The sequence below is a fragment of the Macaca nemestrina genome, chromosome 2 (assembly GCF_043159975.1).
Source record: "Macaca nemestrina isolate mMacNem1 chromosome 2, mMacNem.hap1, whole genome shotgun sequence".
Taxonomy (NCBI): Eukaryota; Metazoa; Chordata; class Mammalia; order Primates; family Cercopithecidae; genus Macaca; species Macaca nemestrina.
The window spans coordinates 101,671,922-101,688,342 of NC_092126.1; the positions used below are offsets into that span (position 1 = coordinate 101,671,922).

The window sequence follows — 16,421 nt, forward strand, 5'->3', positions numbered from 1 at the left end:
ATGTACAGTTATTACGTGTCAATTTTTAAACAAAACCCCCTTTTTTTTTTTTTTTTTTTTTTTTGAGATGGAGTCTTGCTCTATCACCCAGGCTGGAGTGCAGTGGGGCAATGTCGACTCACTGCAACCTCTGCCTCCCAGGTTCAAGCAATTCTCCTGCCTCAGCCTCCCGAGTAGCTGGGACTCCAGGCACGTGCCACCACGCCTGGCTAATTTTTGTATTTTTTAGTAGAGAGAGGGTTTCACCATGTTGGTCAGACTGGTCTTGAACTCCTGACCTCATGATCCACCCCTATCAGCCTCCCAAAGTGCTGGGATTATAGGCATGAGCCACCACGCCTGGCCTACAGAACCTCTTAAAAAAGAAGGAACATGTCAAGGAATATGTTCTTCAGGCAGAAGGAAAATAAATCCAGATGGAATGTCAGAGATGAAGAGAAGAATGAAGAGCAATGAAAATAATAAATATTCAGGCATTTATTGTGAGAATGTGTTACTGAGTTTGAAATACCACAAAAGAAAATGCTTGGCAACAATGCTGTATGTGAGAGTGGAGTGAAAATGAATTTAAATTGTTCTAAAGATTCTTACAATGGCCAGGAAGAGAGTGGAACTACCAAGTAATACTAAATTTTGATAAGGCATGCTGTCATCTCTAGGGTAACTTAAAGAATAGATTATAACTTTCAAGCTAAAAAAGAGACAAATGGCCTGGGTGCGGTGGCTCACGCCTGTAATCCAAGTGCTTTGGGAGGCTGAGGTGGGCGGATCACCTGAGGTGCGTTGTTGAAGACCAACCTGACCAACACGGAGAAATCCCATCTCTACTAAAAATACAAAATTAGCCAGGCATGGTGGCGCATGCCTGTAATTCCAGCTACTCGGGAGGCTGAGGCAGAAGAATCGCTTGAACATGGGAGGCAGAGGTTTCAGTGAGCTGAGATTGTGCCATTTTTCTCTGGCCTGGGCAACAAGAGCAAAACTCCGTCTCAAAATAGAAAAAAAGAAAAAAAAAGGCAGACAAATGGGCCGAGTGAGTGGCTCATGCCTGTAATCCTAGCACTTTGGGAGTTCAAGTGGGGAGGATCACTGGAGCCCAGAGTTTGAGACCATCCTAGGCAATGTAGTGAGACCCCATCTCTACAAAAAAATAAAAAAAATCAGCCGAGTGTGGTGGCATGCACCTGTAAGTCTGAGCTACTTGGGAGGCTGAGGTGGGAGGATCGTTTGAGCTCAGGAGTTTGAGGCTGCAGTGAGCTGTGATTGAGTCACTGTACTCCAGCCTAGGTCACAGAGCAAGACCCTGTGTCCAAAAAAAAGGAGGCATGGAATAGTAGAGAATTCTTCAGTTGAGAAGAAAGCAATAAGAGACAAGGGAACATAGACCAGATGAGATAAATACAGCTAATATTTCTAATAAATATATGATGTAAAAGTTATTTTTAAGACAGGGTCTCACTCTGTCACCCAGACTGGAGTGCAGCAGCGCAATCTTGGCTCACTGCAACCACTGCTCCTCCAGGCTTAAGTGATCTTTCCACCTCAGCCTTTGAAGTAGCTGGGACCACAGGTGCAAACCACCATGCCTGGCTAATTTTTTGTATTTTTGGAAGAGATGAGGTCTCATCCTGTTGCCCAGGCTTGTCTCGAACTCCTGAGCTCAAGCAGTCTGCCCGCCTCAGCCTCCCAAAGTGCTGGGATTGTGGGTATGAGCCACCATGCCGGGCCTGATGTAAAAATTCTTAATAAATATTTAAGGATGGATCTGAATACTTATTAAAAGCTCTGACTCTGTGGGTGGAGTTGGCTTAATCAAGGGTGATCTGATTGGGCTGTTTTGGGAATTAATTGGATTTCCCTGAGAAATATCTTCTGTTTTCTGTCTGGAGGGGGCAAGCCTGGATATTAACATCCTGGAAGTCACAGGGGATGAGAACTAGGGGTTCCTGTATTTGGTATATTGTTCTGTATTCCTCCTGTTTCAGTGTGATACCTGTGCCCTGATTTGCCTGCTCCTCTTTGTCGAAGAGGCTCTCAGTTCATTTTCTTTGGAAAATAAACATAATCTCCGCTGGGTTGGAGAGGGTCAACCATGATGAGTGGTGGTAGGATCTGAGGATCTGACTGTACCTTACTAACCAACTCTTCTGTCTTTAGACTCATCTTTACCCTATTCTTTCAGAGACATTTGGTGCCACAAATTCCTGAGTTTTGAAGGGTTCTGTGGGGGAAGTCACATTGCTTTTCTACTTTATCTAGAGCCAACTTAGGAATCTGTGTGATCAGTTACCATGTGTGTAAATGCTTTCCAGCCTTGAAATGTCATTTCTGTGGTTCTCTCCTGTTCTCTTTGTTCTTACAGGTTTATGCCTTAAAATACTTTACTGTGGTTTTAGTGGGACTACTGGAGGGAGCAAAAGGAAATGTTTGTGTATAATCCTTGGCGTTTACCTGGAAGTTCTCCTTCCAGTGTTGTCCAGGAGTGATGGGGCCTGGGAAAAGGCATGTATTTCAGAGCTGTGGGAGGATGGTGCCAGGTCCTTGTTTACAAAGTCCAAGTTGGAAGTGACTTGAGGTCACCTGGCTTGGTTCCTTGTTCCTAGGCGGGACTTCTGAAGGCAGATGGAATTCCTCCTGTCACCTTGGAAGGTGCTCTTGTATTTACATTTCTGGCATTTGTAGTGAACAAAACAGTGGAAAATCCTCATGTAAAATACATAGAAATGCTGGAAAAAGTATAATAAACACCCTTTTAAAATGGCTAACATGGTGAAACCCCGTCTCTACTAAAAATACAAAAAACTAGCCGGGCGAGGTGGCAGGCGCCTGTAGTCCCAGCTACTTGGGAGGCTGAGGCAGGAGAATGGCGTAAACCCGGGAGGCGGAGCTTGCAGTGAGCTGAGATCCGGCCACTGCACTCCAGCCTGGGCGACAGAGCGCGAGACTCTGTCTAAAAAAAAAAAAAAAAAAAATGCATATACATTGCTGCATGTATAAGAAGTAAGGGAAAAGCAAGAAAGGGCTGGAAACTAGAGCCGTATGCCTTCACTGGCTGAAACTGCTGATTCCTTGGGGACTTTGCCTGTCTTTGTAATTTAGAGATGTGGGTTTAGTAGCAGTGTGGACAAGAGGAGACAAGATGTAGAATTGAGACTGAGGCCTTTGCATGGCCTCAGACTTCTGTTGTGTTATACCTTCAGTAAAAATGTGGGCTAGAGGAAATATGTCTTTGTTGACAAAGAGACTAAATAATGAAATTGTCTGAGACTGGGTCGGGGTTGGGGTTGGGGTAGTTTCCCTGAGAATTTGTGACCATAGGCCTATGCTCATGTGAGCTTGGCGTTTATACCATCCTGTTCTCTGGTAAACTAAGTTGAGAAATTAAAGTGATTCCAAATAGTTAATGTCCTAGGGAGACTGGCAGAAGCCAAAAATATAAGTTACCTTTGAAGGGTTGCCCCTTCAAACTTGGCCTCAAAGTAGTCCAACAGAAAAGGCCCCAGTGAACATAAGCTCAGTATTCAAAATTCTAAAGTCCTATGAGGAAACAGTACCATGAGTAAAGTCAGAAATAACAAATGTCAGAAGCAAACTTTCAAGAAGTTAAATTATAGAATTCTAAGAGAGATTTGGAAGTAGGCCAAAGTACAGAAGTATCAAAATTGACCAGGAAGTTTCTTTTTAATAGAGCTTATAGAAATGAAAAAATAGAATAATTGAATTTATAAATTGAGTAGAAGGACTAAACAACAGATTAGACATAGCTTAAGAGAGAATTAGTGAATTGGAAGTTGATCTTCAGGAATTACCTGTAATGGTGTTTAGACACAGAATTGGAAAATAGGAAAGGAGAGTTAAGAGACTGGACAGAATGAGAAGGTCTAATACGCTTGTAATAGGAATTTCAGAATCATAGAATATGGAGATGCAATATTCAAGTTGATAATAGCCAAGAATTTGTCAGAATTGACAAAAAACACAAGTCATTAGAATCTAAAGGCATAGTGAACCCCAAGTAGTATAAATTTAAATATATACTTAAACACATACCTTGTAGTGAAACTGCAAAGAGAGAAAGCAGCCAGAGAGAAAAAAACAGAATATCTACAAAGTTAAATTAATAGCAGACTTTTCAGCAACAGTAGTGGAAGCTAGAAAATAGTGGAATAATATTTTCAGAGAGCTGAGATAAAATAACAATCTAAAATTTTATGTTCATCTAAATTGCAATTCAGGAAGAAAGACAAAATATTTTGAGAAAAGCAACAAAGGCTCCTCTGCCAAGAGATCTCTATTGAAAGATTTTTTTTCAGTAAGGACAGTGGTCTCAGAAACGCAGAGATGCAGGGAAAGATGACTGTATGGACACTTACAAAATACAGACACAAATAATGTCTGATTTGGGAGCTGGGTAATAAGAACAATGACACTAAATACTGAACACAAGCAATATGTTAAATTAGATGTACATTGGAAGAGTCATTAGAGTTTCAAATATTTAAGTTCCAATGAAGGATGGTAGAGATGTTGATTTACCCTTTTAGTGTAAGTGTACCCATTAAAGTTTATAGGCCTAGCTTACAACGGAATAGGAATGAGATGTATAACTTTAAAAGTGGCTAAAATAGGAAATTTTAAAAGATAATCCAAACAGAGGTAACAGTAGAGAAGAAACAAATTTAAACATACCCAGTAATCATATATGTAAACATACCCAGTAATAATAAATGTAATGAGACTGAACTCTAATTAAAAGATGGTGTTAGATTGATTTGGGGGGAGGGAAGAGAGAAAGATTTCTTTAAGTTAGAAAAGATAATTTTCTTTAATACTAACACACACGAAATGTCATATAGCGATGTTAACATCAGATAAAATGGACTTTTGGCAAAGAGCATTCATTGCAAATAAAGAGGGTTACTATATAGTAAGAAAAGTTTTATTACCAAGAATATATAAAATAATTTCTATAACTCAAAGGAAAAGCAATCCAGTAGAAAAATGAGAAAAGATACAAACAAGCAGTTCTCAGAAGGAAATGTTAATAATTGTGAGAAGATGATCAGTCTCACAAGTAATCAGGGAAATGCAGATCCAAATTGTACCATTTCACACTCACCAGGTGAACCCCAGGTGGGGCTGTCATCTGTTGGGAACTTAGATTGACACATCCACTTTGGAGAACAGTTTAACGGTATTTAGTCAGTTGATGATGTTTAGACCCTATGACCTAGCCAAGAAATGCCCACACATGAGCACACACACAAACAAAAATGTAAAAAAGAATTCATGATGGCATTGCTGAGATCAACAAACATAAATAACCTGAGTCCAGTAGGTGAGTGGATGCTTAAAGTTATGTGAGGTTTTAAGCTTCTGAAATAAATGCACTTCAGAGCTGCAGGAGAGGCAGCAGTATATAAAGAACATGCACTCTAGAGACAGGCTGCCTGGGTTTGAAGCCTGATTTTTGACACTTAATAAATAACTTGGTAGGTTACTTAGCCTCTTTGTGCCTCAGTTTTTATAAAATGAGGACCTGCACAGGTTTATTATGAGGATTAAATAAGTTACTCTTTGCAGAAGAATGCTTAGACCTGGGATGTAGTGTGAGCTGTATAAGTATTACATAAATGTGTGTCAACCTGGATGGCTTATAAATACATGGATGAAGGAGAAAAAGCATATGTATTAGCGATTGTATTTGATTGCCAGAAACAGTCAAGAGTTACTCTCTCAGGTAAAAGAAATGCAAAGACACAATGTTGGAATATTTGGGGTTTTTTTTCTCCCCTATTATACATGCCACTCCACAATGTGCATACACGTGTGTGCGTGTGTCAGTGTCTTTGTTATACACTCTAGCCTTCCTTCCTGGCCCCATCTGTCTCTTCAGGTTCCCTCCATCTCTACACCCGGTTGCCCTTACTCTGGTCCTGGGGAGGTGGTAGATGCTGCTTTGTGGAGCTAGGGGTGTGGAATCATAACATGGATAAGTCACTGCTCTTGGCCCTCCTTGGCTCTTATGGAGGGACCTGCTAGGGCAATAAAGGCAGCTGGGCAGACTCAGGGCTGCCTTTCGAGGGGTGCTGTCTGTGGGGAGAGCTGCCTCTTCTCTCTGGGCAGATGTGAAGGCCGGAGAACACTGGCCCTCCTGAGACATTCTTTCTTGTCCTCCTCTTGGCCATGGAGGCTTCTGGGAGGGTGTGCCCCAGTGTGCTGGCAGAAGCAGACCTAGATAGATGTAGTGGTGAGTGGCACTCCTCACAAAGGTGGGACTGGGCACCTGCTCCCTGGGGTAGGTGGCTGCCAAGGGGCCTCCAGGAGCCAACCGAGCAGTGGTACTGCTGGCTGCTGGGGTCAGTTCCTCTAGGAGACACTGGCTGGACTGGGGACACCCAAGTGCAAAGCTCAGGGACTCCAGGGGAGGTGGGCATGGACACTCCACCTCTGAACCATCTCCTCCTCTTTCTCTCCCCATTGCACTTTGAGCCCCTCGCAGACAGGACCCTGGTGAGATTTCTCCCTTTTCTCCTCAGGGCATAGTGGGTATGTCCAAAGTCTAGTGGGCTGAGCTGCTTCATAGGAGAAGCGAACCTCCCAGTGTTTGACCTCCCAGTGCATGTCTTCGAGCATCAAAACTAGCCAGCTTAGGTTCTGCTGCCAGAAATGTTAGTTCAGAGTGCAGTCTGCATGTACTGTGTGTGTGTGTGCATGTACTGCGTGTTTGTGTGGGGGTCGGGAGTGGTGTATCTGGGAGTGGTGTCCTGCCAGGAGGGAAGGTTTGGGGAGCCCTGGGTACTTTCTTTCCACTGGGAGGCCTCTTGGAGCATAGGGACTGCCTCCTTGGGGACATTGCCACTTGTATTTCAGCTTCCTTTGGAGGCCAGCAGTTGGTTTGGCTGTGACTCAGGGATGCAGCAAGCCCCTTGTCCTGGTGTCTGGGAGCTATGCTCGTTTACCTCAGGGCTATGAGGCAGCAGGCCTAAGGGGGTACCATAAGCACCCCCATCTTGGGAGCATGGCTTCTCCTCCTGCCAGGTTAGCTGAGTGGGCTGGGGGTCAAGGGGAGCCACCTGTGCATGGATGCCCTGGCTTCCTGGGTGTGGGTGGGAATCTCTCTCTATCAAAAGGCAGAGGTGGCCTATGGTTGGAGTATTGCCAGAGGCTATAAATAGCTGAGTGTGTGAAGGAGAGTCTGGGGAAGAGAGAGGAATGGGGGAGGCCCCTGGGTCTCCAGCTGGCAGCAGAGCCCTGTGGTGAGGGAGGGGCATGGAATGTTACATAGGGCTCTGAACATAGAGCTCTTGTAGGCATGGTGTGACTTGATGGGCTGGGAGTCATACAGGGTACTTGTGTTGTAAGGGATTGTCATAGGGAGTAGGGGGTAGGTGTGGCTCTAATACAGCCAATGTGCCAGGCAGTGTTCTAACCACTCTTAAAGTGCATTAATTCAATTAGTTGCTACAACTTCCCTAGCTGTGAAGTAATGGAGTAGGACTTGAAGTCTGGCCCACTCATGGCTGCCATGTTTCGCTGGGTTGCCAGTAGGAGGATCTGGTCAGATGGGGGTCAGGTGACATCTTTTTGAAATGGAGTCTCGCTCTTGTCGCCCAGGCTGGAGTGCAATGGCACGACCTCAGTTCACTGCAACTTCTGCCTCCCGGGTTCAAGTGATTCTTCTGCCTCAGCCTCCTGAGTAGCTGGAATTGCAGGTGCCCACCCCACGCCTGGCTCATTTTTGTATTTTTAGTAGAGATGAGGTTTCACCACATTGGCCAGGCTGGTCTCGAACTCTTGACCTCAGGTGATCTGCCTGTCTTGGCCTCCCAAAGTGCTGGGATTACAGGCGTGAGCCATTGTGCCTGGCCCAGGTGACATCTTGAACCCTTGGGTCCTCTGAGATTTGGAACTCCCAGCCTCTTCACTTGGGTCCTGCCCATGGTAGTGGCTAGAGGGTGGTCCCTGACTTATCAATGGCCTGGAGAGAGGAGGTTACTCTGTTGGCCTCCCTTGTTTGGACTCCTACCTCAGCACAGAGGCTTGTTGCTTGTCTCAATGGAGATGGAAACTCTAAGGACCTAGGGCTTGGGCTGCAGGCTGAGGCCATCCTTCCTTGTTGTTCCCTCCTTTCGAAATCTTGCTCTAGCCATGATACCTACACCCTTCTGTCCATCTGTCTGTCCACCCATCTATCCATGATGTGTTTGGAATGATTCTACCACTCAGGACAGCAAGGGCCCTGCCTTCATTGGCTTTCCAGTCTTGTAGGGAAAGCCTGACATTTAGGAAGTAGTTGTCGTGTACGTGTGTAATGTTTTATTTCTCATACAAGTGTTCGTTGTGTTATTTCATCTTGGAGATTATTTTTGGTTATGTTGTTGGTACACTTTTCAGATGTCTGAGATATTCCTTTAAGCAACAATAGGCCATTAGTCAAGGGTGGTTAAGTTAAGTGGCAGGGGAAGCACAAGGGCCAGTGGAAGTAGAAAGTTTGCGTGGTCTCAGCTGAGGGAGAGGGAAGAGCTGAAATCAGAGGAAGGTGGGGAACCCTACGGTCAGAGGTGGTAACTTCCAACTTACGAAGCCTAGAAGCTGATCACATTCAAGGGTGTGACATTATGGTGTGGCTGCAGTGAGGGAAGGAAGTTAGGGGAGTGCCCAGCTTCCCTGTCTGCAGTGCAGCTTCCTGGCTGGCCCCACAAGTCTCAGGTCTCCACGGACCCCCACTAGAACTGCTGCCGTGGATGCAGTGGGGCCCAGCCTGGCGGGAGGAGGCCCTGTGGCCTCTGGGCAGGGTGCTTCGAATAACCCAGTCATTGGGTGCTGCTACAGGCAGACTGGGGCAACGTAGGTGCAAGCCTCAGTCCTGGCCCTGGTGTGCTTGCTCAGCCTTTGGTCAGCTACTCCCACCCCACCCTCTCAGGTTCTCCCTCTAAACCTTAAAGCCACATGCTTGATGAAGGGCCTGACTGGGGAAGCCAGTGTGTACCCTTGTAAGCCTCTCTGTGGACCCTGAGGCCCTTCGTTTGGAAGAGGCTGAGTCCCAGCTGACTGGCTGGTCAGGAGGCCATGCGTTTGCCTTTCACAAGTGTCAGAGCCTAGGCTACCTGGTGTAGAATGACCAGAGCTGTGGCTGGGCACTGCCATTCTGATTGGGTGACATTTCGGACCCTTGGGCGCTACCTGGATCCTTGAGTTTCATTGCTTGCTCCTGCCCCTGGAAGAAACATCCTATCACTTCACGGAGATGCAGAAAGGGGTTGGGTTTGAAAGGGGAATGGCTGCTCCAGTGGTGGAGGGCTTCTTTCACCTGACAGCCAGTCAGTATCCTTCTCTCTGGGGTATACCCTGGGAAATCAAGCTCTTTCCTCATGAAGGCCACCAATGGGGGTGGAGAGGAGAGTGAGGATGTCCTTAGGCTACACTAGCGTTCAGGGTACTTTGCCCTCCCCAAAGGTCAGGGCAGGGTTTGTGTTCCTTGCTACTCCAGTCAGCCATTGAGGCTGATGGCGAAGTAGGGCTCTTGGCTGCTGATGGGCTGGCTGTCTGGTGGGATTGACTCTGACCCCTCCCTCCTTCCTGGGACGGGAATAGTGGTAGAAGACCAGCCAGGAGTGGTGCCAGGTCACTGGCCTACTTGGGCCCAAGAAGTGTGGACAGGATGGCTGGATGCTTGGTGCAACTATCCTCTCAGGTGTCTGCGTGGGGTTCTAGCAATGAGGTTGTAAATGTCACCACCTCCCTCCATTGTGGGCGGCCTATAATGGGGTGCTGGCAGAGCTTTCAGACAGAACCGAACCTCCTTTGGCATCTCCATATTCTTTCCCATCTCAGGGCTATGTGGTTCCTGGGGTTAGTGGGAGTAGACTGGGGCTGGGACTGGAGGTTGTTTTATAGGGGATGGTGAGGAAGATGGATTTGGGGAATGTTTGAAATCAAGTTTGAAGGAAAGTGTTTGAATGGTGGGGGTTGAAGTGGTTGTCCACCTGGATGGCACTTCCTGCAGCAGGTGGAAAGGGGTTCAGAAGTGATGGGGAGTGCCCCGGGGTCATCAGAAGCCTAGCCAGGAGAATGATCTGTGATCGAAGGTTAAGCCACCATCTAGCCCTCCTCTGCCTGAGGCACGTATTCCCCTTGGTGACTTTGAGAGGCTTACCCTGTACACGCAGGCCTCATTCCTTATGTTCTCCAGCCCTGCATGGAAAACATTCCTTATGTTCTTCAGTACCAGGTGTGGTTGCTGGGTGTAGAAAGGACGCTTACAGGGTCCTTGCTTCCCTTTACATATGGGCAGGGAGTTGTGGAGGACCCACTGGCATGGTCTCCCTGGGGAACTGTCGTGAGAAGGGGGTTTGGGGGCAGAGACAGGAGCAGCAGGAAGCCACTCCCCTTTGCAGTTTTGCCAAGTGGTCCTTGAGATCTTTGTCGCAATCACCTGAGACAGATAGGGGTGGTTAAAAGCACATATTCTGCACCCATTCCCATTGGGATGGGTCTGGATTGGGCCTGGAAATATATATTTCAGTGAACAGTGGTCCTCTTTCCCACACCTCCAACATACGGTGATTCTGATGTGCCCTGGGGTTTTAAGGGTGCCCCTTCATCAGTTTCTGCTGCAGCAGGGAAGTAGCCCCACCCCCACCCAGGAGCCTCAGGTGTTGGTGGCCTTTCTGTGCATCTGGCCTCTGTCTGGCTGGCTGTTTATCCATCCTTCTGGGGCATTAGGTTTCCTGCCTCCTCTCTTTTGCTTAGGCCTAGGGGCAGCTGTGATGGGCTGCAGAATAAGGTGGGGGCTGGTGCCAACTGGTACATGTAAATTAAGAGGTGTTGGATGGATGGGTGGCCTGCGTCCAGGGGTGAGTGCAGGGGGTTGGTGACCCCAACCCACCACCCGGCCTCCCTCCCTCAGGGTGGCCTGGCACCCAGGACTGGGAGTAGGAGTTTGGGTGGTGGTCCCAGGGGCATGCTCAGTGGTTCTCTTTTCTCTGGGGCACAGGCTCTGGGCGTGGGGAGGCTGAGACACGGGAGTGCATCTACTACAACGCCAACTGGGAGCTGGAGCGCACCAACCAGAGCGGCCTGGAGCGCTGCGAGGGCGAGCAGGACAAGCGGCTGCACTGCTACGCCTCCTGGCGCAACAGCTCTGGCACCATCGAGCTCGTGAAGAAGGGCTGCTGGCTAGATGACTTCAACTGCTATGATAGGTACTCCACGACTCGCCCTCCTTTCCTCTTGGACCCGCCTGCACTTATACTGCCCACTGGGCCATTTGGGTCTCAGGATGTCTGAGCGGGAGATAAAGGACCGAGAACAGGCTCTTGAGATGGTAGCCAGGGCCCCACGCCCTTCCACACCCTATTTGTCCTACCTCAACCCTGAGGAGGGGTCTCAGTGAGTGTCAACCCCTGGCTGTTCCTCCTTGGCTTTGGGTCTCCTGTAGGGGAGGTGAGTTCACACCATCCCCCTGATGTTGCCCATGAGGTGCTCTGTCTGTGAGGAGGGGTTGGCGGGGCAGGCCTGGGGCAGTCTTGCATCCCCCAGGTGAGGGGTGTATGGAAAATTCTGTGCCTCCAGGCAGGAGTGTGTGGCCACTGAGGAGAACCCCCAGGTGTACTTCTGCTGCTGTGAAGGCAACTTCTGCAACGAGCGCTTCACTCATTTGCCAGAGGCTGGGGGCCCGGAAGGTGAGGGGGCAGTGTGGAAGTGGGGCCTTGAGTCAGCCGACCTGGGCCTCTTTGGCTTGGAGCTCTTGGCTCCTCAGTTGGGTGGGGTGTGGCTACAGGGCCCTGTAGTCTGGCTCTGGAGGTGTGAGGGTGGGCAGACTGTTTGACACAGGGCTCTGTGTGTCCCCCAGTCACGTATGAGCCACCTCCGACAGCCCCCACCCTGCTCACGGTGCTGGCCTACTCACTGCTGCCCATTGGGGGCCTTTCCCTCATCGTCCTGCTGGCCTTTTGGATGTACCGGCATCGCAAGCCCCCGTACGGTCATGTGGACATCCATGAGGTGAGACAGTGCTGGCTTGGGGCAGGGCAGGGTAGAGGTCGGGAGGACAGGCCAGACCTTATTAAGCCTTGCTCTCCCCCAGGACCCTGGGCCTCCACCCCCATCCCCTCTGGTGGGCCTGAAGCCACTGCAGCTGCTGGAGATCAAGGCTCGGGGGCGCTTTGGCTGTGTCTGGAAGGCCCAGCTCATGAATGACTTTGTAGCTGTCAAGATCTTCCCACTCCAGGTGAGTATTTGAGGGGCTCCATCCAGGTCCTCTGCCTCCACTGTAGCTTGAACTGGAGGCTCTCCTGCCCTGAGGCAATCCAAACCCCAAATACATTGTGGTATTAGAGAAAAGTGAGCCTTATTGGGCCTATTTACTCATGTTACACTTGGCTGGTCTGTAGATTTCATGCAACTGTGGAATTTTATCATAGGACTAGGGTAGGGCTTTGCAAAACCTTGATTTGCCCCGGTTTCCAAGGTTTTGTTTTTGACATTGAGTTCTTTCCAGTGGCCCTGGACACCAGGTCTGGCTCTGCCTCATTTGTTGGGTGATACGGGGTCACTCACTTCCCGTCCGTGGACCTTAGTGGCCCCGTTTGTAAATCAAAGTGCTAGCCTTAAGTGATCTCAGGGATCACTGTTGGCCTCATGCTCCAGGACCTAGCTTAATACAGATCTTCTCCTGGTCCTGTTACAAATGCTGAAGCTGCGAGGCTGCGGGGTGGGGAATCAGCTGGGAGGCTCGGGAGTGGGGAATGGGGAATGGTTGTTCTGCTGTAGGGCAATGTGACTGTAGCAGGGCTAAACCAGCCAGTTGTCCCCCCAACCCCTCACCCCCGGCCTCAGGACAAGCAGTCGTGGCAGAGTGAACGGGAGATCTTCAGCACACCTGGCATGAAGCACGAGAACCTGCTACAGTTCATTGCTGCCGAGAAGCGAGGCTCCAACCTCGAAGTAGAGCTGTGGCTCATCACGGCCTTCCACGACAAGGTGAGCCACACCCATCAGAATGGACTCTGAGAGGAGATAGAATGCCCCCTTGGTGGCTCTCCATAATATGATGACCCCTTCCCTGTGGAGGTGTCCACCATGAGGTACTCTGCCCCGGTAGCACTATCCACGATGAGGTTACCCCTGCCATAGGAGTGGACATAGGTGCCCCTATGATAGGAACCTCTCACCCTGGGATAAGTTTTTGTGGTAAGAGTAGTGACTGCATGATTCCCACCCCCTAGCCCTCCCTGCCTCCTGGCCTCATCTATCTTCCATATCAATTGTAGTAGCCTCCCAGGAGGGCAGCCTAGTCATTGGCCCACTGAGACTTCTCTGCCAGGGCTGGGCTGGGTCCTGTCCTGTACCCAGAATCTGCGCTCAAGTTCTGTGCTGTCTTCTCTCAGGGCTCCCTCACGGATTACCTCAAGGGGAACATCATCACATGGAACGAACTGTGTCATGTAGCAGAGACGATGTCGCGAGGCCTCTCATACCTGCATGAGGACGTGCCCTGGTGCCGTGGCGAGGGCCACAAGCCGTCTATTGCCCACAGGTATTAGGGTCAGCACATGCCTTTCCTGCACTTGACTTGGAGCTGTAGGAAGGGTTGGTGGGTGAGAGCAGTGTCTGGAGATGTCTCAACTTCCTAAACATACTTATTCTGCTTGCTGTGTGTCTGAGGCAGCTGGGCACAAAACCTGGCCTTCCCACTGTGTCCTGGGGATGGCATGGCCTCCGAAGCTGGTTTGTGGTGCCCTCTAATGGCCACATGAAGTGCTGACTCCATTACTTTGGTTGGAGAGTTGGCTCAGTAGTTCTCAAATTGTCTAGGACCCCTTTATACTCTTAAAAGGACTTTTGTGTAAATGGATTATGACTATTGATATTTGCTGTATTCGAGCACACCCACACATCCCATTCGCTGTCAGAGTGATGACACCACATCTCATGTAGCTCTTAGGAGCATAGAGTTATGCTCCTAAGAGAATGAGCCTTCAAAAAGCAAATAAATGAAAATAATTTTGACCTTATAGATTCCCTTGGAACAGTCTTAGAGATTTTCTGGGGTCCTCAAACCACACTTTAAGAAACTCTGAATGAGCTCATCACTGTCCTGCTTACTAAATGGCAGGCAATGCTCTAAACACTTGAGAAGTGTCAATTCATTTAACCTTCATTACTGCCCATTGAGACAAGTACTGTATTTCTCAGCTCTGTCTTGCAGATGAGGAACAGTAGTACAGAGAAGTTGAATGACTTAGCCAAGGTCCTATAGCTAGTTGAGTCTGGTTCTGTGACTGTGAGGGAGGGGAATGATCCTCAAATTCCAGCGTTCACAGCTGAAGGGTCCCTGATGGTAATAACAGTAATGACATAGAAGGTTGACTGTATGAAAGTGCTATTCTTATAGGTCAAAAGGTTGAATGTTGTCTCCACTATATGGCTCAACTTAATAGGAACACTAGTAAGTATTCCCGGTGTGGCCCTAAGCATTTGTACTTACCACTCAGTCGAATCCTCACAGGGCTGAGACAGGCACTGGGGAAATTGAGTACCACAAATAGCTTTGCTTAGTTAGAGGTGGAGCTGGGCGCATGCAACAGCACCCTTGCTCCACCCGGCCTTCATGGTGAACTCGAGGCCCTAAGGGATATCTGCAGGATCCTAGGAAAGCTAATATTAAATTCCTATTCTCATTCACATTCCAAATGCTGTAAATTCTTCTCAGAAAACTTGCATCCCAGGCCAGTGTGCCTGTCCACAACCCCTCTGAGAATATATGGGCTGGCCTTTGTGATAGTGTGGGGACTGGGACAGGGTCTGCCCAGCTGTTAGGGTAGGTGTTGCTTTGCCAATCCTGAGGGGGGGAATCCTTCCATCTGAAGTGCACTGAGGGATTCTCACACCTATGTGGGCTCCTGCAGCTGCCTGCCTGTGCTGTTTCACCTCTGCACCCCAGGTAGCAGGGGATGACCTGGTCTGGGGACTGACTAGGGCATAGACTCCAGTATCTTGGGAACCAAAGTGGGAGTTGATCATGATGTTAAGCTTTATCTCTGCCCACTTGTTTCCACAGGGACTTTAAAAGTAAGAATGTATTGCTGAAGAGCGACCTCACAGCCGTGCTGGCTGACTTTGGCTTGGCTGTTCGATTTGAGCCAGGGAAACCTCCAGGGGACACCCACGGACAGGTAACAAGCCTCACAGGGCAGGAAGACAGGGGCAGGCCCAGGGTAGATACTTTGCCCTTTTCGTGCTCAGCTGGCGAGGTGCACAGATGAGGGTGACTGCATGTGTTCAGAGCTGTCTGAGAACTCAGAACAATGCTCTTATTTGACCAGTGGAGAAACCAAGGCCAGGAAGGCAGTGTAGCTGACAGTCAGCTGGGAAACGTAGAGATTCCACATTGGGGTTTTGACCACTAGTCCTCGTAGTCTGGCTCTCACTTTTTTAGTTTTAATTCCTAAGATAAAACAGAAAGAAATGTACTAAGGATCCAAACAAAGAACCTGGAAAAATTAACTAAAAATTAAACTTAGGAAATAATTCCTAAAACAATCACTGTTATTATTTTTAAGTGTTCTCCCTCTCCCTTTGTTTTTGGTCTTAATCTCAGTAAAATACACATCATCTATAGTTCCTTGTATTAATTTGGTAAGAATTCCATTTTAGATTACTATTATCTCCAGAATATAGTATTTAAAAAGTATTATCCAAGTATAATTGATGCTGTGACCTCTTGTAACTGCTGTGAATGTGGTGAATCGAGGTTTGCCATCATTGATAACCTGTCTGACTTGCTCTGTCTTGCCCCCATCTGGTGCACAGAGGCTGTAACTCCCATGTCCCAGCTGTGTGTGTATGGCCAGTCACTGTAAACCCTGTCCTCCTCTGTCCTCACATAGGTAGGCACGAGACGGTACATGGCTCCTGAGGTGCTCGAGGGAGCCATCAACTTCCAGAGAGATGCCTTCCTGCGCATTGACATGTATGCCATGGGGCTGGTGCTGTGGGAGCTTGTGTCTCGCTGCAAGGCTGCAGACGGTAAGTAGGATGGCAGCCCTGGGCATCCTAGGTTGAGGGATAGGGAGCAGTGGGACCTTGGAGTGATCCTGCCAGGTTCTCTCTTACTCCTAGGACCCGTGGATGAGTACATGCTGCCCTTTGAGGAAGAGATTGGCCAGCACCCTTCGTTGGAGGAGCTGCAGGAGGTGGTGGTGCACAAGAAGATGAGGCCCACCATTAAGGATCACTGGTTGAAACACCCGGTAAGGGGCCTGGTGCAGGCAACTTTGCAAGGGGGTGGAGAAGGGAAAACCCTTCATGTGTAGCAGGTAAGCTGAAATCAAGGGGGAATGAGCAAAGAGAAAGTCTACTACGTTCCCTGGACTCCAGGAATATGTTCCAGGGGTTATGGGGAGTAAGGTAGG

General features: G+C 48.6%; 1 protein-coding gene across 3 annotated transcripts in view; it reads left to right on the top strand.

The window, feature by feature from the left end:
• LOC105480207 (activin A receptor type 2B) overlaps positions 1-16,421 on the top strand; it is a 39,446-nt gene that overhangs the window by 12,592 nt on the left and 10,433 nt on the right. Inside the window, exons 1-10 of one of the 3 annotated variants that reach the window (XM_071091457.1) lie at positions 3,288-5,338; positions 11,000-11,207; positions 11,578-11,687; positions 11,882-12,009; positions 12,092-12,235; positions 12,844-12,987; positions 13,395-13,543; positions 15,068-15,182; positions 15,897-16,035; positions 16,129-16,259. In XM_071091457.1, the coding sequence (XP_070947558.1) occupies positions 5,242-5,338; positions 11,000-11,207; positions 11,578-11,687; positions 11,882-12,009; positions 12,092-12,235; positions 12,844-12,987; positions 13,395-13,543; positions 15,068-15,182; positions 15,897-16,035; positions 16,129-16,259 (1,365 nt within the window). In that variant the 5' untranslated portion in view covers positions 3,288-5,241. Of the gene's footprint in view, positions 1-3,287; positions 5,339-10,999; positions 11,208-11,577; positions 11,688-11,857; positions 12,010-12,091; positions 12,236-12,843; positions 12,988-13,394; positions 13,544-15,067; positions 15,183-15,896; positions 16,036-16,128; positions 16,260-16,421 lie in introns of those variants that run through there. The other 2 variants (XM_011738769.3, XM_011738770.3) reach the window with 2 other exon arrangements.